General features: G+C 40.7%; 1 protein-coding gene and 1 long non-coding RNA gene across 3 annotated transcripts in view; one reads left to right on the plus strand and one right to left on the minus strand.

Annotated features, from left to right (window-relative positions):
* The window catches only part of ARFGEF3 (ARFGEF family member 3), a 186,862-nt gene that overhangs the window by 19,870 nt on the left and 146,922 nt on the right, over positions 1 to 20,070 (minus strand). For both annotated transcript variants that reach the window (XM_027085256.1, XM_027085265.1), the window contains exons 25-31: positions 17,349 to 17,452; positions 15,477 to 15,621; positions 6,323 to 6,451; positions 4,130 to 4,306; positions 2,407 to 2,521; positions 1,557 to 1,659; positions 1,196 to 1,327 (exon numbers count right to left, since the gene is read on the minus strand). In XM_027085256.1, the coding sequence (XP_026941057.1) occupies positions 1,196 to 1,327; positions 1,557 to 1,659; positions 2,407 to 2,521; positions 4,130 to 4,306; positions 6,323 to 6,451; positions 15,477 to 15,621; positions 17,349 to 17,452 (905 nt within the window). The remainder of the gene's footprint in view (positions 1 to 1,195; positions 1,328 to 1,556; positions 1,660 to 2,406; positions 2,522 to 4,129; positions 4,307 to 6,322; positions 6,452 to 15,476; positions 15,622 to 17,348; positions 17,453 to 20,070) is intronic.
* On the plus strand, positions 612 to 5,248 carry LOC113608631 (uncharacterized). The gene is made up of 3 exons (XR_003428371.1): positions 612 to 724; positions 1,455 to 1,716; positions 4,035 to 5,248. It is a non-coding gene; the product is annotated as an uncharacterized LOC113608631 (long non-coding RNA).

A 20,070-nucleotide genomic window follows, 5' to 3' on the forward strand; every position in this document is an offset into this window, starting at 1 on the left:
GAAACCTGAGTATTCTTAAGGAATTTTTTCTTTCCAAATCTTGTTAACTTATCAGATCATCGAATACTGGGTTATCATCTGAAGAGTAAATATGGGAGAAGGTTTGGGACTGAAGAAGAAAGTAATATGGAGAAATGAAAGATTCGCTAACTGTTTTCTGCCGTTCTTCTCCACTAACTCTTTCAGAACAGGATTCCATTTTCATATTCTTGCTGTGGGTGGAAATTCCTCATCTAGTCAGCTGTGAATGTTTCTACTTAGAGAGGCCACCCCTTCAGAGGAGGACCACCCTCTTGCCTCCTCTGTTATGGTTCCTGCCCAGAGCCCGTGTCCGGGATGTTAGGAATGTGCTTAGCAGATGTGAGTAGTTGAAGGTGGGAGGTTCTTGCCCCACTCTCTGAGGAGAGCTGGGGGAAAGCGCTTCAGAAGCCAGACCTGGCAGGAAACTTCTCGACTAATATGGTGAACGTGACTGAGTTCTTTCTGTGGACAGGGAATCCTGGGTTATCAGTGTGCTAAGGGGAAATTCTATTAAGGACTTCTGTAATTTAGTGATTCATTGATTCAAGAAATATTTAGTAAGTGCCTTCCATCCACCCTGCTCTAGGACTACCAATATACAGAATATGTTCTCTGCTCCTGACTCATCAGCTTACAACCAACTTTTGTGACTTCTGCCGTGTGTCAGAAGAGAAAGTCATTGGTACATGGTGATTCCTGCACGGTAAGTAAGTACATCTTAATTTTACTGGTTAGTTAACATTCAACTCAAATTTATTAAACAACTTGTAAATGTTAAGCTCTTTGCTGTGTATGGGAGATACAGGAAAAAAAAATAAGTTTACCATTTTTAGACGCTCATAGTCTAGCATTAACAATAGTATTTCAGTAACTATTTATACCATAAGTAGTGCAAGTCAAGTTATGTATGGAGTGCAGCGGCCGGGTGGAAAAGGACCCTATTTGATCAGGGCATTGCAGGATGCAACAAGCTAGAAATGGTGAGAGGACCATGACGCTGTTGACTAGGTTCAAGTGATTTCTGGAAAAGAACAGCACTGGCTAGAGCTCAGAGCCAGGACACCTATGTCCCTAAAGGAATGAAAGGCAGTGTGGTGATGCACGGCCTTCAGAAACGACCCCTAGCAATAGCTCAAGCTTCCGGAGACCCTGGGATCCAAAACCCCATCCTTACCTGCTGAGCCATGGCTCGGATGCGCCAGTACTCGGCCTCAGCACTGGGGGAGGAGGACGGCGCCGCCACCCTCACCTGGCAGCCTTCCCCGCTGAAGCTCTCGGTGCCGCTGTGGAAGCAGCCCAGCAGATCCTGGGGAGAAACACAGCAGTCGTTCCCTGGGTGCACCTGAGTTCATGGCTCCAGGCCTTGTCTTTGATCTGCCACTGTCACTGTGTCTGGGACAAAGTACTGATCCAGCTACCTTGTTCCCACCAAGTGAGACTGCCTGCTACAAGGAGGGAGGCGGAGTCCAGGCGACCCAACTTGAGGATCACCAGGAAGGCTGGAGGTGCCCTGGTCTCTCCTCTGAGTGACTTACCTTCACCGGCTTGAGCGTGGCCGAGAAGGCGTCCTGCAGGGCACAGCAAGCCAGCCTCCACATCTCCTCCGTGAACACGGGGCCCGCTGTCACGAGGACGTACCTGCCAGGAGAAAAAAGGAAAGAAGTCTTGAATTCATACATTTTATTGTCACAAAAGGTAGGTAGGTCCTTCCAGACGCGTGCCTAGATTTAGTCTATAGTTCCCTTACAAGTCTTGCTGTCTTTTGTCACTCTCGCCTTCGGCCCATCTGGTATGCCATTGTCCTATTTCCTAACCCATTTAATGTAAAAAAAAAAAATCAATGGATCCCCACTACAAATAGGCCGATGTTTCAACTTAGGCTTGCATGTATATATTCTATACTAATTTCCCCATTCCAGCCCAATTTGCCACTACTCCTCTACACATAACAAGATAAAACCCTCTTGTCACTTGTAACTCTTATCTCCATGTCTGTGTTCATGTTGTTCTTCTGCTTACAAAGTCGCCACCTAGCCCACCTTGGGAGATACTACAAAAGGTCTTGCTGACTGCTCTACTCCCCAGGCGTCTCGTCCTTTCATGGCATTTATAGTTCCTCCTTCCTATTATCACTTTTCCCATGACTCTCTTTGTCCTTTAGAACAGGTTGTATGCTCCCTGCGGGTAGGGACCTTGGTCACATCACTTTCTGGGCAGCAGAGCACCCTGTATAGTGACTTACACAATAAATGCTGACTGGATGAAATGAAGAGTTAGAGTAGCACAGTCATTTTTATAAGAAGTAGACTGCTACCATCAAAGAATTTAATTCCCCTGGATTTCATAATAAAAACTCCGTGGAGAGCCAGGGAACCTTTATGTCACCTAATACAGGAGCAGCCCACTCGGGAGATGGTTTCTGTGGGCTTGGCCACACACGCCACCAGCAACTCAAAGAGGTCCTTCAGCATGGTGTTGAGCATGCTCTCGTACCTGATGTCTGCAGGAAAATCAAAGCAAGATTGCACTCAGCGGTATTGCAAAGGAACGGGCTGGACAGCATCTATACTACAGCAAAAGAGGAAAGGCTAAATGATACCAAAAATATACAAGGATCTGGGAAATAGAACAATGAGAGAAATGGCCATAGCAATAACAACAAAAATAAAACACTCATTATAGCAAAAATTATCTTGGTTTTTACCTAATTTTAGCTTGTTTCATCCATTTCTAGATATATCAAGATGAAATGCATGTGGCTCACTTTAATGTGTTGATGTACACTTTTCAAAGTATATAATTCCTCTGCTTAAGCAAAATAGAACATATACTATTATACAGCCTGAATACTAGCTAGTAAAAAATTTTAATTCTTAAAGGGAAAGATAAAACACACATTCCTTACGGCTGATCGTTGCATTAGATTGAGTTAAATGCTCTTAGTAAACAAAAAATCTTCTCATACCAACTACCACTTCTTGAACCTTTTCAGTCTGGCTTCAGTCTGCATGCTGTCCCAGACTAAAGAAAATAAGACCTCCCCAAATCACATTCTGTTTGCCCAGTTCAAGGAATACGCCAGTGTTCTTTTCCACAAAGTCCTTGCGATGCCACAGAACCAATTCTCAGTGGAATCCTCAAGGGTCCTGAGCTGTACAAAGCCAGGACCTGGACAGAAACTCTACCACTAGGGATGCAGTTAGTGCCTGCATGTGGAAATACCCATTTTTCTTCTTTCTCGATCGGTGTGTTTTTTGCAGGGCAAATTGTCCTTACTAAGCTTAGTGGAGACCCCCATTTCTTATCTTTGCTTTTTGACTCTTCCTTGGGGTCAAGTTCTCATGAGTTTCTCTAACCTCGCCAACAAGGGAGCCTCTGACCTCCCCTCTTCCCTTAAACTTCTGTATGTCTTTCCCTTTTCTTTGTAACCTTTAGGGCTAGCAGCAAGATTCCTCCTGCTCCCAAATTTCCAGACCTTTCCTTGGCAAGTATCTATTTCACAAATGCTGCTCCACTGGTACCACAGCTGACATAACAGCTCCCTCTCTGTCTGCTGACTTCAGCATACTATCCACCCCACACTTCCAAATCTTTTTCAAAGTGCCACAGATATGACCCCCCTCTTCCCCCCTAATCTGTTAAGTAACCTCTTGCCCATAATCTGAGCCTTTTCTAAAACCCTGCCTCTTCCATTTAGCCTCCCCAGATGCAGCAGGACAATAGGATACACTCTCTCCCTTACCCCCCCAGCCTAGAGGGGTATTCTTTTTTAATTTATTATATACTTGAACTTGCCTCCCCTCTCCTAATGCACAGATATCCTAGACCTCATTAGGTGTTTTATTTTTAGTCACACATGTATTTTAAGCATTCTGTTTGATAATTTTGTAGAGGACACAGGGGTACCAATTTTCTTCTTGACAACCTACTATTAGAAGGCTGGCACTAACCATGTAATTCTATTTTAATAATTCCCAGCACTAACCATGTAATTCTATTTTAATAATTCCCAGGACAAAAATCATGCACTGGTGTTTACTAAGCACTTCTAGACAATGCTGCTATCTACTAAACGACTCAGCATGAGCTGCTCTGGCACCATAGATACCTGAGTGGATGAAGCTCTGAATGTGCTCCACCACCAGCTCACAGGACAGACCGATGGCATGCTTGAAGTTAGCAGAGGCCACGTCCCAGTAAGAATGGTCTTTATGGCTACGGCGAAGCCAAAGGGACATCACAGGAAGGAGAAGGTGAACAACTGCATAGATGCCAAACCCTGGTCCTGAAAAAGAAAGGTCAGCATCAGAATTGTGATCTTAGCACCTCTCCTGCAACAGAATGGCAGCGCCAAGTGACGGCAGAGAGCTTCCCACCTCTTTCCTCTTTCGCAGGAGCTCCCCATTCTGAGAAGGAGCAAGGAAAAAGAATTTACCACTGATTGGGAAATATATGGTCTTTGGTGACATTTTTCTTTTTTGTTTCTGCATGATTTTAATTACGTAATACGTAAATATACTCGTTAAAAATTCAAACAATACTGATAAAGCTAAAGGATCACTTGATCAATTCCTTAGTCCCCATAAACATACAAATACATATACACATATAAGAAAAAGTTCACCCTTTGAACTCGATGTATATTTATATGAAACTAAGAGTACATATATTTATAAGAATCAGAGAAATAGAGGTTTTTTTAAATTACTTTTATATAAATGGGATAAGGTAAACCTGGGTCTGCATGTTGATTTCTTGCCCATAACAGTTACAAGTTAGAGATCATTCTGTGTCAGCAAATTAGATATTCCTCATTTTTATTACCACATACTGTTCCAAACTATTCAAACTGTATATGCATTAGTTTACTTATCCATTTCCTTACTGATGGAAATTTAAGATGTTTCTATATTTTGCTTTATGAACAACACTGTAATAAAAATATTTGCGGAAACGTTGATGGATTTTTAAAATTCTGACTACACAAGCAAGGTATCCTTTTCATAATAAACACAGAAAACACATGAGAGTATAAAGAAGAAGAAAATAATATTTTGATGTATTTCGTTCTAGTACTTTTTGAATGTATTATCTTTGGGTGTATGTGTATATTTATAAATGCTTCTCATAAAGTTGAGATTGTACTCCACGCTATATATATTTTAACATAATGCCCTGTAAACAATTATTGATGTCATTAAATATTATTCACAGATATTCATTTTAATGCCTGTAGATATTTACATGCTTTTACCATAACTTATTTAACCCATTTAGGGTGTTCATAATTATTTTGGTATTCAAGATGCTTCATCAAACATCATTATATATAGAATGTTATCTTCATTACTGTTAATTTCCTTTGATAGATTTCTAGGAGTAGAATTATTGGGCTAAAACGCTCTTCATACACGCTTAGTAGTAGAAAATGATACTGACCAATAAAACAGATTTAGAAATAGTGGCATATAATTAATTCTATAAGATACCTGCTTATTCTTGGATAGAAAGTCTTTAAATTTTTAATGTGTAGGAGTAGCTATAATGGTGTTCCTGAAACAAATTCTGATATAAACTTTGCTATGGATCTTAAAACAGTATCGCTTATCAAGGCTTCATCAGTTTATACTGAATACAAAACTCCTCTTATTACTCGAGAATTAAACTAGTGGTTTCATTTGTGGTTCTGTTTCTGTTAGTGAAAACTAAAATTTCTATAAAAAATTTCTCCGATCTTGGGAAAATTTGATGAGTAAGTGTGCATGCTAACCTTGACTAATTCAGAACAAGAAATAAATTCCCAAAGGCCATTTCCTGTACTATCGGGAACTCAATAGATGTCTTTTCCCAAATATAATCACCTACGACCCTTATACAATTAAGATGTTGCTGTTTTCATACATTTGAGTGGTTGGTTCATGTCAATGGTAGACCTGTTAAGCTCTACTGACAGCCCTGGGGCCAGGAGTATATGAGACCCAGCCACAGAGGAAGGCTGTAACCATAGAACAGAGCAAAGCCAACTGGCTCAAGGGGACATTGATACCACAGCATTGGCCTGAATATAGTGGGGTTCTACACATTCACCTACCTGGCCACCACCCATTACTTATAAATGGACTGGTGGGAAACCCATAAACAATACAAGAACATGTCTTAAATGTTCAACAAATATATATATCGAGCATCTATTATGCTCTCTGCGGTTACATCAGTGAAATAGACACTCATACAAATACCTTCCTGAGAAAAGTTATATGTATAACAAACTCCCTCGAAAGACAGACATAGAAATATTTACCAGGTGTTTTGGTAACATCTCTCAACAGCTCAAAGAGCAAATCCAAGGTCGGGGGTTGGTGCTGACGTGGACAGTTAGACACAGCTGCTGTGAGCTGCTCCAGCAGAATGATCCAGACTTCTATCAGACCTGGAAACCAAAAGCAGACCTCTGTGAAATTCAGTCAAACATAATACAGAATCGTCACAAGACCAAACTAAACACTATATATAAAAGGCTTCTGAAAACTACCAAGCGCTATATGGATATAAGGCATCACCCTGTAAGGTAGCCCTCAATGCCTATAAGCATGGATTAATTATGACTTACATGTTCTGACAAAGTCAAAGAAAAAAAAATACTGTTCAAGTGTCTTCCTTATTCCCCTTCAGGAAGAAGGTGATGTGGTGTGTAAATTCTACTATATGAAACAATTGTTAGATTCATTGGAAGTTGATGATAGCAAGGTAATAATATCCTTTTAGTTTCATCACTTTAATCCTTTTTTAAAAAATTATAAATATATATAACAATAATTGCCATTTTTACATGTGTAATTCAGTAGTATTAATTACACATATGACGTTGTGCAACCATCATTACTATTAATTTCCAAGACTTTTTCATTACCTCAAAGAGAAACTATAACCAGTAAGCAACAACTCTGCATTCTCCGTATCACTCCAGCACCTGCTAACCTGTGTCTGGCTTATTTCACTTAGCATAATGTTTTCAAGGTACATCCATGTTGTAGCATGTATCATAACTTCATTCCTTTTTATGGATGAATTATATTCCATTGTATGTATATACCACAGTTTGTTTATTGAGGTACAAAAGTATCTAGAGTAGAATATGCAAAATAGCTCACTCTATATCTTATTTTAATACTTCTAATTTTCCAGCAAAAGAAAACTGTATGAGAAAATGCAATGTTGAAATACTCCCATTAAAAAAAACCTACTTCCCCAATTTTGACTATCCCCATTAATAGGAGCCAAAACCAAAGTCATACACAATAAACATAAGAAAACCAGGTGACAAGAAATTCTCATGAACCTCAAAATATAAGTGGGGGTGGACAAGCTAATTAATAGGATATGCAGGGGAAAGAAAATCATGTTATACACTACTGTAAGGGGAGCAACCAATAAAATCCAAGTGGAAAACTCTACGTGACAAAGAACCTCACTTCTTCAACAAATAAATTGCAAAGACGTAAAAGAGAGATGGAGAGGAAAATCTATAGACTGACAAGGACTTAAGAGATGGAGCAGCCACACATGCAGTGTAGATCTTACATGAACCTTGAAAATTAACTGATATGTATAAGAAAACTGGCAAATGGGCTATAAGTTAAAAATAGCTGAAGCCACCTTGGACGTGAATCCGGGCCTGTCAGGCCCAGGTGGAGTCCCTGGCACGCTGGGCAGTGCGGGCAGTGCAAATGGCCTGGCTCTGACTCTGAGAACACCAGGCTGCCCTGTGCACCTGAGGCCACTGCCCTGCCCCTCCTGCAGCCCTGGGTCCCCATTGCCATGCACCAGCCAGGCAGTTCCAGGGATTTGGATGTCCATGTTTTTGGGTGACCGTTACTTCGCCTGCCGCATGCTTGCAGGATCTTGGTCCCCAGGCCAGAGGTCAGGCCTGAGCTCCTGTGGTGGGAGCTCCGAGTCCAAACTGCTGGACTAACAGAGAACCTCAGACCCCAGGGAGTATCAATTGGAGTAAGGCCTCACAGAGGTCCTCATCTCAGCACCAAGACCCAGCTCTATCCAATTGCCTGCAAACTCCAGTGCTGGACGTCTCAGGCCAAACAACCAATAAGGCAGGAACACAGAAGCACCCATCAAAAAACAAACTTAAACGACAAAAAAATTGTTACAGACGAAGAAGTAAGGTAAAAACCTACAACACCAAATAAATGAAGATGAAATAGGCAACCTACCTGAAAAAGAATTCAGAGTAATGATGGTAAAGATGATCCAAAATCTCAGAAACAGATGGAGAAAATACAAGAAACATTTAACAAGGATCTAGAAGAACTAAAGAGCAAACAAACAGTGGTGAACAACACAATTACTGAAATTAAAAATACTCTAGAAGGGGCTTCCCTGGTGGCGCAGTGGTTGAGAGTCCACCTGCCAATGCAGGGGACACGGGTTCGTGCCCCGGTCTGGGAAGATGCCGCGGAGCGGCTGGGCCCATGAGCCATGGCCGCTGAGCCTGTGCGTCCAGAGCCTGTGCTCCGCAACGGGAGAGGCCACAGCAGTGAGAGGCCCGCGTACTGCAAAAAAAAAAATACTCTAGAAGGAATCAATAACAGAATAACTGAGGCAGAAGAACAGATAAGTGAGCTGGAAGATAAAATGGTGGAAATAAGTGCCAGGGAGCAGAATAAAGAAAAAAGAATGAAGAGAATGGAGGACAGGCTCAGAGACCTCTGGGACAACATTAAATGCACCAACGTTCGATTATAGGGGTCCCAGAAGAAAAGGAGAAAAAGAAAGGGTCTGAGAAAATATTTGAAGAGATTATAGTTGAAAACTTCCCTCACATGGGAAAGGAAATAGTCAAGTCCAGGAAGTACAGAGAGGCCCATACAGGATAAACACAAAGAGAAACATGCCAAGACACATATTAATCAAACTATCAAGAATTAAATACAAAGAAAAATATTAAAAGCAGCAAGGGAAAAGCAACAAATAACATACAAGGGAATCTCCATAAGGTTAACAGCTGATCTTTCAGCAGAAACTCTGCAAGCCAGAGGGAGTGACAGGACATATTTAAAGTGATGAAAGGGAAAAAACTACAACCAAGATTACTCTACCCAGCAAGGATCTCATTCAGATTCAATGGAGAAATTAAAACCTTTACAGATAAGCAAAAGTTAAGAGAATTCAGCACCACCAAACCACCTTTACAACAAATGCTAGAGGAACTTCTCTAGGCAGGAAACACAAGAGAAGGAAAAGACCTACAATAACAAACCCAAAACAATTAAGGAAATGGTAATAGGAACATACATATCAATAATTACCTTAAATGTAAATGGATTAAATGCTCCAACCAAAAGACACAGACTGGCTGAATGGATACAAAAACAAAACCCATACATATGCTGTCTCCAAGAGACCCACTTCAGACCTAGGGACACATACAGACTGAAAGTGAAGGGATGGAAAAAGAGATTCCATGCAAATGGAAATCAAAAGAAAGCCGGAGGGACTTCCCTAGTGGTGCAGTGGTTAAGAATCCACCTGCCAATGCAGGGGACACGGGTTCAATCCCTGGTCTGGGAAGATCCCACATGCTGTGGAGCAACTAAGCCCATGCACCACAACTACTGAGCCTGCATTCTAGAGCCCAAGAGCCACAACTACTGAACCACATGCCACAACTACTGAAGCCCATGCGCCTAGAGCCCATGCTCTGCAACAAGAGAAGCCACCTCAATGAGAAGCCCGAGCACCGCAATGAAGAGTAGCCCCCGCTCGCCGCAACTAGAGAAAGCCAGCGCACAGCAACAAAGACCCAACTGAGCCAAAAACAAATAAATAAAAAGTAAATAAATTAAAAAAAAAAGAAACCTTGAGTAGCAATTCTTGTATCACACAAAATAGACTTTAAAATAAAGACTATTACAAGAGACAGGACACTACATAATGATCAAGGGATCAATCCAAGAAGAAGATATTAGAATTGTAAATATTTATGCACCCAAAATAGGAGCACCTCAATACATAAGGCAAATGCTAATAGCCATAAAAGGGGAAATTCAAAGTAACACAATCACAGTAGGGGACGTTAACACCCCACTTTCACCAATGGACAGATCATCCAAAATGAAAATAAATAAACAAAAGCTTTAAATGACACATTAAACAAAATGGACTTAACTGATATTTATAGGACATTCCATCCAAAAACAACAGAATACACTTTCTTCTCAAGTGCTCATGGAACATTCTCCAGGATAGACCATATCTTGGGTTACAGATCAAGCCTTGGTAAATTTAAGAAAACTGAAATCGTATCAAGTATCTTTTCCAACCATAACGCTATGAGACTAGATATCAAATACACGAAAAAATCTGTAAAATATACAAACACATGGAGGCTAAACAATACCACTACTAAATAACCAGAGATCACTGAAGAACTCAAAGAGGTAATCAAAAAATACCTAGAAACAAATGACAATGAAAATACGATGACCCAAAACCTATGGGATGGAGCAAAAGCAGTTCTAAGAGGGAAGTTTATAGCAATACAATCCTACCTCAAGAAACAAGAAAAATCTCAAACAACCTAACTTTACACCTAAAGCAATTAGAGAAAGAACAAAAAACCCCCCAAAGTCAGCAGAAGGAGAAAAGTCCTAAAGATCATATCAGAAATAAATGAAAAATAAATGAAGGAAACAATAGCAAAGATCAATAAAACTAAAAGCTGGTTCTTTGAGAAAATAAACAAAATTGATAAACCATTAGCCAGATTCATCAAGAAAAAAAGGGAGAAGACTCAGATCAACAGAATTAGAAATGAAAAAGGAGTGGTAACAACTGACACTGCAGAAATACAAAGAAAGGATCATGAGAAATTACTACAAGCAACTATATGCCAATAAAATGGACAACCCGGAAGAAATGGACAAATTCTTAGAAAAGCACAACTTTCCAAGACTGAACCAGGAAGAAATAGAAAATATAAACCAATCACAAGCACTGAAATTGAAAGTGTGATTAAAAATCTTCCAACAGGGCTTCCCTGGTGGTGCAGTGGTTGAGAGTCCACCTGCCGATGCAGGGGACACGGGTTCGTGCCCCGGTCCGGGAAGATCTCACATGCCGCGGAGCGGCTGGGCCCGTGAGCCATGGCCACTGAGCCTGCGTGTCCGGAGCCTGTGCTCCGCAACGGGTGAGGCCACAACAGTGAGAGGCCCGTGTACCACAAAAAAAAAAAAAAAAAAAAGTCTTCCAACAAACAAAAGTCCAGGACCAGATGGCTTCACAGGTGAATTCTATCAAACATTTAGAGAAGAGCTAACACCTATCCTTCTCAAACTCTTCCAAAATATAGCAGAGGGAGGAACACTTCCAAACTCATTCTATGAGGCCACCATCACCCCGATACCAAAACCAGACAAGGATGTCACAAAGAAAGAAAACTACAGGCTGATATCTCTGGTGAACACTGATGCAAAAATCCTCAACAAAATACTAGCAAACAGAATCCAACAGCACATTAAAAGGATCATACACCATGATCAAGTGGGATTTATCCCAGGGATGCAAGGATTCTTCCATATACATAAATCAATCAATGTGATAAACCATATTAACAAATTGAAGAATAAAAACTATATGATCATCTCAAGAGATGCAGAAAAGCGTTTGACAAAATTCAACACCCATTTATGATTAAAAACTCTCCAGAAAGTAGACATAGAGGGAACCTACGTCAACATATTAAAGGCCATATATGACAAACCCACATCCAACATCATTCTCAATGGTGAAAAACTGAAACCATTTCCTCTAAGATCAGTAACAAGACAAAGCTGCCCACCCTCACCACTATTCAACATAGTTTTGGAAGTTTTAGCCACAGCAATCAGAGAAGAAAAGGAAATAAAAGGAATCCAAATTGGAAAAGAAGAAGTAAAACTGTCACTGTTTGCAGATGACATGATACTATACATAGAGAATCCTAAAGATGCTACCAGAAAACTACTAGAGCTAATCAATGAATCTGGTAGAGTAGCAGGAACCAAAATTAATGCACAGAAATCTCTTGCATTCCTATATACTAATGACGAAAAATCTGAAAGAGAAATTAAGGAAACACTCCCATTTACCACCGCAACAAAAAGAATAAAAAACCTAGGTATAAACCTACCTACTGAGACAAAAGACCTGTATGCAGAAAACTATAAGATACTGATGAAAGAAATTAAAGATGATACAAACAGATGGAGAGATATACCATGTTCTTGGATTGGAAGAATCAACATTGTGAAAATGACTATACTACCCAAAGCAATCTACAGATTCAATGCAATCCCTATCAAACTACCACTGGCATTTTTCACAGAACTAGAACAAAAAATTTCAGAATTTGTATGGAAACACAAAAGACCCCAAATAGCCAAAGCAGTCTTGAGAACGAAAAATGGAGCTGGAGGAATAAGGCTCCATGACTTCAGACTATACAACAAAGCTACAGTAATCAAGACAGTATGGTACTGGCACAAAAACAGAAATATGGATCAATGGAACAGCATAGATAGCCCAAAGATAAACCCATGCACATATGGTCACCTTACCTTTGATAAGGGAGGCAAGAGTATACAGTGGAGAAAAGGCACCCTCTTTAATAAGTGGTGTTGGGAAAAATGGACAGCTACATGTAAAAGAATGAAATTAGAACACTTCCTAACATCATACACAAAAATACACTCAAAATGGATTAAAGACCTAAATGTAAGGACAGACACTATCAAACTCTTAGAGGAAAACATAGGCAGAACACTCTATGACATAAATCACAGCAGGATCCTTTCTGATCCACCTCCTAGAGAAATGGAAATAAAAACAAAAATAAACAAATGGGACCTAATGAAACTTAAAAGTTTTTGCACAGCAAAGGAAACTATAAACAAGAGGAAAAGACAACCCTCAGAATCGGAGAAAATATTTGTAAACAAAGCAACTGACAAAGCATTAATCTCCAAAATATACAAGCAGCTCATGAAGCTCAATATTAAAAAAACAGACAACCCAATCCAAAAATGGGCAAAAGACCTAAATAGACATTTCTCCAAAGAAGATATACAGACTACCAACAAACACATGAAAGGATGCTCAACATCACTAATCGTTAGAGAAATGCAAATCAAAATTACAATGAGGTATCACCTCACACCTGTCACAGTGGCCATCATCAAAAAATCTACAAACAATAAACGCTGGAGAGGGTATGAAGAAAAGGGAACCCTCTTGCACTGTTGGTGGGAATGTAAATTGATACAGGCACTATGGAAAACAGTATGGAGGGCTCCTTAAAAAACTGAAAATATAACTCATATGACGCAGCATCCCACTATTGGGCACATACCCTGAAAACCATAATTCAAAAAGAGTCATGTACCACAATGTTCATTGCAGCACTATTTACAATAGCCAGAATATGAAAGCAACCTAAGTGTCCACTGACAGATGAATGGATAAAGAAGATGTGGCACATATATACAATGGAATATTACTCAGCCATAAAAAGAAATGAAACTGAGTTATTTGTAGTGAGGTGGATGAACCTAGAGACTGTCATACAGAGTGAAGTAAGTCAGAAAGAGAAAAAACAAATACTGTATACTAACACATATATATGGAATCTAAAAAAAAAAAAAATGTTCTGAAGAACCTAGGAGCAGGATAGGAATAAAGACACAGATGTAGAGAATGGACTTGAGGACATGGGGAGGGGGAAGGGTAAGCTGGGATAAAGTGAGAGAGTATCACTGACATACATACACTACCAAATGTAAAATAGATAGCTAGTGGCAGGCAGCTGCCCAGCACAGGGAGATCAGCTCAGTGCTTTGCAACCACCTAGAGGGGTAGGATAGGGAGGGTGGGAGGGAGATGCAAGAGGGAGAGGATGTGGTGATATACATATGCATATAGCTGATTCACTTTGTTATACAGCAGAAACTAACACAACACTGTAAAGCAATTATACTCCAATAAAGATGTTAAAAAAAAAAAAAGTTGAAGCTGGATGATGGGTACATGAAGGTTCATTATACCATTCTGTCTAGTTTTATATGTGTTTGAAATTTCCATAGGAGAATGGAAAAGCAATTATTTGCCTTTGGAAAGCAGAGGAATAATATCTACGTATATCAATGATGAGAAGTAATTTTTAATACTAACTTAAAGCTCTTACTTTTATTCTTTTCTCTGATCTAGCTATGTTTCATATATAACTTTAAAGCCCTCAATGAATTTATACTGTGGGAAACCTTAGGTGGGCTGCCTAGAAAAAAATGGATTAACGATTTGCACAAATGGGCAGGGAATGCTCACTGTTACATATACAAACTGTTTGCAACTGTTTTAAAGACTGTACTATAGATAAGCAACATTAGCTTCTGCTTTTAACCGTCTGGGTTGGAGGTTTAAGATGCTATGTAAAAATTCCTATATAATCATTAAAAATGAAACCTCTATTAGGCAACATCTAGCCAATTTCCAATATTTAATTGTTCTGTACAGTAGATATTTATTCTTTCGTATATTTTTTTCCTGAAAACTAATCTGTATTTGTAAGGTTTTACTGTTTATAATCCCTATGGAAAACTGGAAAATTTCTAGATATCCCCATAAGTGAATTTGTGTCTTGAAAAATAAAACAGACGAATAATGAAAAACAAACAAAAGAGCAAATTAAAAAATCTTCCCCAGAAAGTCCTTTTGCAAGGGTTTGAAACACCTATGCTCAGATATTAGACTTCTTTAAGGATATCATTTCCAGTGTTAGGTCTAGAAACAGGACAGGGTCATCTGAATTAGAAGACAGCAAATGTGAACATGAGTGAACCAATCTGAAAATTATCCAAAGTTACTAGATCGAAGTCGAATTCACAGGAAATTACACAGGAACTAATTTGAAACATATTTTTAAAATTTATTCTTTTAATGAGCCTTCACCAGTCACAAACAGATTGTCTCTTCAGTAATGACTTAATTTCCCCAGTCTCTAACCAGATAGTCCTACAGGAAGTAATTATACAATGATTGTGTTTCCTAGAAGGTATTAAAGACAATTACCAGCCAATTTAAGTATCAATGCACCAAATGCAACCACAGTCCAATTTGCTAAATTCAAAAGAATTCAGAGTTAAAAACTATATTTAGTGGAATCTGCAAATCTACACTAGTTTTAGATGGAGGTATCCATCTAAAAAGGATTGGTTTGGAGACACTGATGTAAAATGTTGTCGGAGAGTCCATGGAAACTTTAGGTAGGCTTGTTCTGTTAGAATTATAAATAATAACGACATAAACGGATGACCATTCATGATCTGTAAACTACTGAATTCATGGCTTAGGCTTTTGGGAATACAAACGTAGCAAATAACCTGGTTAGGCCCAATCAATTAACTTACCAGTGTCATCATCAAAGTCAGACAAGACTGACTCAATTCCATCCTCACTGCTTGCTGACTGCTCCTGAAGTCTTCGGGGCAAGCTAGCGAGTCGCCCACTAAGGAATATTGGCTTCAAGGGCATTTTGTAGATTTTAGCCAACAACTAAATTAAAAATACCAAATTGCAATTATAAATTGGAAAAAGCTGCACTCTATTAAATGACAACAAAACTATATACCGGAAGAGAAGGTGGAGAGAAAACCAGAAAAGCTCCCACTGTAGCAAAGTTTTAAATTTGCCTGTGATTTGGATTCATAAGGCAGTCCACAAGAGGCATTTATCCCATGAAGCAGCTGAAACAGCATTCAGTGGCAACAAAAAGGTAGAGGAAAAGATTCTGTGGATACCTTTTCAGCATCTTAATTGCATACAAGTTTTATAGACTTTTATAAACCTGTGAAGGGAACCATAAACATGTCAAGAATTTTTGCCTAAGAGAAAGTGTTCTATGGGGATCACTGGGAAGAGAGTCTGTAGGCAAATGAGATACCAGACTCTGATTTCCCTTCCCCTGACTCAACATCAAGGAAATGGGGGTGGGGGGAGGGCACATGGGGGATGGAGGAATCCGAGGGCAGGGTGGGTGCGATGAAGGCATGAGAAGCAGAGCTAATAGGCTGCTCGGGCTCTTTACTCCACTCTCACTGCTACAGCCCAGACCGCCGGAATCTGTTACTGGGACAGACTCCCAAGGAGCCTTGTACCTTCACGAATTAGAATTGTGCCTGCTGTGGCCCCACTGTTTCAGAAATTAGGGAAACAGCTGGGAGTGAGACAGACAGAAATCCTGCCCTGTGCATCTTACAGACATACTCCTTTCACAAATAATAAATAAAATTTGACAGAAACGTTATAGGAAAAATTAGGCAGTCCTACAACGAGCGACCTAGGTGTGTGGGGAATGCTGGCAGGGAGTTGGTAGATACCTAAGCCCTGGTCTCTCTGAGGAGATGATGTTTCAGATGAGATCTGGACGATAAGGCGTGTCATACAGAGACCTGAGGAGAGAAAATTCCAGGCAGAGGGAACAGCAACAGCCCTGAGCAGTAACAAGTAGGGTGTGTCTGAGGGACAGAAAGGGAGTGTGGCGAGCACAGTGAGTGAGGGGCAAGGAGCTGAGGGGGGAAAGGGAGCGGAATCAGGTCATGTGGGCCTTGTGGAAGCAGCTGGAGGAGGAAATCAGGGCTGTGCATCCTTTCTAAAGCCCTGGGGCTTAATACTATTGATGTTATCACCAAGGGAGAGTGAGGAACAGACAGACAAGAGGACGCCAGGGACACAACCTTAGAAGACAGGAGAAGAGCTACGGAGAGGGGGTGTCACCGAAGCCTAGGGAGAAAGGGCTTTGAGAAGGGAGCATCATCTTGTCCCATGGGCGTGTGACACGGTAACGACAGAGAGTCGCTGGACTTAGCATAAGGAAGGTCACTGTTCACGCTGATAAATGATGTTTCACTGGATTTTTTTTTACTAGATCTTGACTACATACTTTTTTAAATGTCTCTTTTCACTGTGTGCAGCCCACTGTCCATGTTTTCGTACCATCGGAAGGATTTCGATATCTGACACAGATATAGAGATTATGGTAGTTCACGTATCGGAGTATGAATGGGAAGTTTCAGAGATCTCAAAACCCAATTGTGTGTTTTAGTACATTTTCATTACTTTCTTTCTCTCCTTTGTAGAAGCGGGGGGACAAAACTTTATACTCCAAAACTAAGCCCCAATCTCCTCAGAGACAGCAGAAAGTACTTCGCTTAGGCATCCACAAAATACCTCCATGCGTGTTTTGTAAGCATCTTCTGAGGTGGGTTTCAGGGCCTGCGTACCTGAGAACAGCGCCTGAGGTAATCCAGGGCAGGGAGGCACAGGTCTGGGGACGTGGCTCCGGATCCTGGGACACAGTCTCCGATTTCTTTACAGTCCACCTCCCCTGGGGGCAGCAGGGGAGACAGAGACAAATATTGTTTATCCCCTTATAACAGAAGACCTACTTAGTCATACAGCATGCGTTCCCCAAATGTCTACTAACGTAGAAAAGAAAGGAAAAATTACTCCAAATTGTACAACCCTTTCAGTCAAATTTCCCCCTACATGTGTACATGTTCAACACATTTGGGATCACACTGTACATCTTACCTTGTTGAAATTATTCTGTTCCATAACTCCCCTTTTCACTAAACAATGACCACTTTTTCCATATCCTGCAACAGTACTTTCAGTGGCTGGATGGTGGTTTTTTGTACCTGGACACACGGCAATTTTTCTAATTCACTTCCCTGGGCCCTGCTGTTGATGGTGTGACTCTGAAGTTTTGATGACAGGATGATCCTGGAGACCAGCCATGTGCTGGGCAGAAAGGAAGCACTAGGCCTCTCTCTGTTTGGAAAAGGACCTCCTTTGTTGCCAGTGTTCAGCACTAAACAGTGATGATAAAGGAAGACTCTGGGAAGATCTGAGACATCTAGGGTGGGGATGGAGACTACTAAACTGAACTGAAATGACTTCTATTTTGTGTGTATATATCTAGAAATTTAACAGATCTGTAGGGGGCATCTAGATAGTCTACAGGCACACAGTAGTTGGAAATGATCATTTTTCTTCTCATGTACGAATCTACTTCTATACTTTTCATACAATTATTCCACAGTACTGTAATTGTTTCTGTCTACAATCGTAGCAACTGGCACCCTTCCCTGTGGGTAAACAGACATAATTACTAGGTATTAGTTAAAATTTAGCAGACAAAGAGGCATGTTTCTCCTTAAGAAAGAAAAGATAACCATTTGTATATTTTAGATCAGGGACTGGTGAGCTTTTTTTTATACAGGGCCAGACAGTAAATATTTTAGGCTTTGCAGGTCACACTCTCTTTGTTGTAACTTCTCAACTCTGTCACTATAGCACAAAAACAACCACAGACAAATGACCAGGGCTGTGTTCCAATAAAACTTGATTTCTAAAAACTCTGAGTGGGTGGGATTGGCCTGTGGGCCATAGTTTGCCAACCCCTAGTTTAGATTAACACACCTTACAGTATAAAAACACAGAGCAATTCAAATTCATGTCGACATAACCAAGTGGGAATAAAAAATAAATCCATTTCCTATCCTGTTAATCACAGTGTTCCAAGTTTTTTACGGAGGCTGCTATGTCACACATCAAAGTCTGTGCACGGGGCGGCCCCTGGAGGCGGGCAGGACACAGCCAGCGTGGCTGTACTGGGGCCTCGGATGTGCCCACTGACCCCAAGCCACAGACAAGTAACTCCACCTTATAATTCACAGAAAAAAATGGCATCTTTCTGTTTTAAATATCCTCAGGTGTGCACTGATAATTCTGCATCTCCATTTTCAGGCCCCAGCTCCCTCGCTGAGATAAGATCTCAAACTTCTGACATTTCTACCGTGAAAATTTCTAACATCTCCACTTGAATATTTCATAGAAACTCAACATGTCCCAGTGCCCAAAGATAGAATTCATTATTGTTCCTCTCCTCCACTCCTTTTGGATATCCTAATTCTGGGAAACGTCAGTCCTGGCAAGGAACTTGGGGAGTCAACCTCAGCTCCACCCTCCCTTACACCCCAAGTCAGAGCGGTCCAAGCCCTCCGGACCCCATCTCTACAATATCCTGACCTCCATCCTCTCTGTTCTCTCCCAAACTCCTGCACACTGGTTTCTGCCTGTAGCCTCTTGTCCTTAACCCACAGGGACACGTGCCTGCCAGTTCAGTTTCTAATGTCACATGTGATACACCACTCGGTGGCTTCAGAACCGTCCCTGCACATTCTCGATTTCCTGGTGTGGCATTCAGGGCCCTTTAGAGCCTGGCCCCTTCCTCTGTTTCCGTCTCATCACCCAGGATCCCTCCTTTGTGGTACCTCCAACGTACCCTACTTTTAGAAAAGTAAACCTACAGCAGCTCACACCGCAAAATTCAATTGTCACTTTCCCTTTGAAGTCTGCGTGGCCCTACTACCAAGCACCCCGTCTCAGCTGCTTGTTCACTTCAGCTTAAATAGCTTTTTTTTTTCCCTAGCCTCTATGAAAATATTCATCTTCCTGAACTGTGACTATTGATTTGTGTGTCTGTTTCCCAGAAGAGGCTGTGAGCCTCTCACAGGCAGGAAGCATGTTATATTCATCTGTGTATTCCCATAGTATGTACAGGTCACCATGCCCCCGTAGCAGGCCCTCAACTGTTCACCAAACAATAGAATACCAATAATAATGGTTCTTAAATAAAATATAGGGTTGTGGAATAATGGAAAATACATATGTTGGTCTCTGCCTCTGGCTCCTGGCACAGAGCTCCTAAAACCCTAATTTCCTACATGATAAGACTACTAGGCTTCTTTTGTTCTAATATTTGATCTTCAACTCTAGTTCCTGATACAGAGCTCCTAAATCCCTTGGAATTTCCTGGGTGATAAGAGTCTTTTGTTCTAGTGAGGCAAAGAGCTTGGTAAGCTCCTGGACGGGGGCTGGTCACCAGAAAGACCATAGGAAGAAGAGGGGGGTTGGAAATTGAGTTAATGATTGATCATG

Source organism: Aethalodelphis obliquidens, unplaced genomic scaffold (assembly GCF_003676395.1).
Source record: "Aethalodelphis obliquidens isolate GAN/ISIS:26980383/991018 unplaced genomic scaffold, ASM367639v1 scaffold3, whole genome shotgun sequence".
Classification (NCBI taxonomy): Eukaryota; Metazoa; Chordata; class Mammalia; order Artiodactyla; family Delphinidae; genus Aethalodelphis; species Aethalodelphis obliquidens.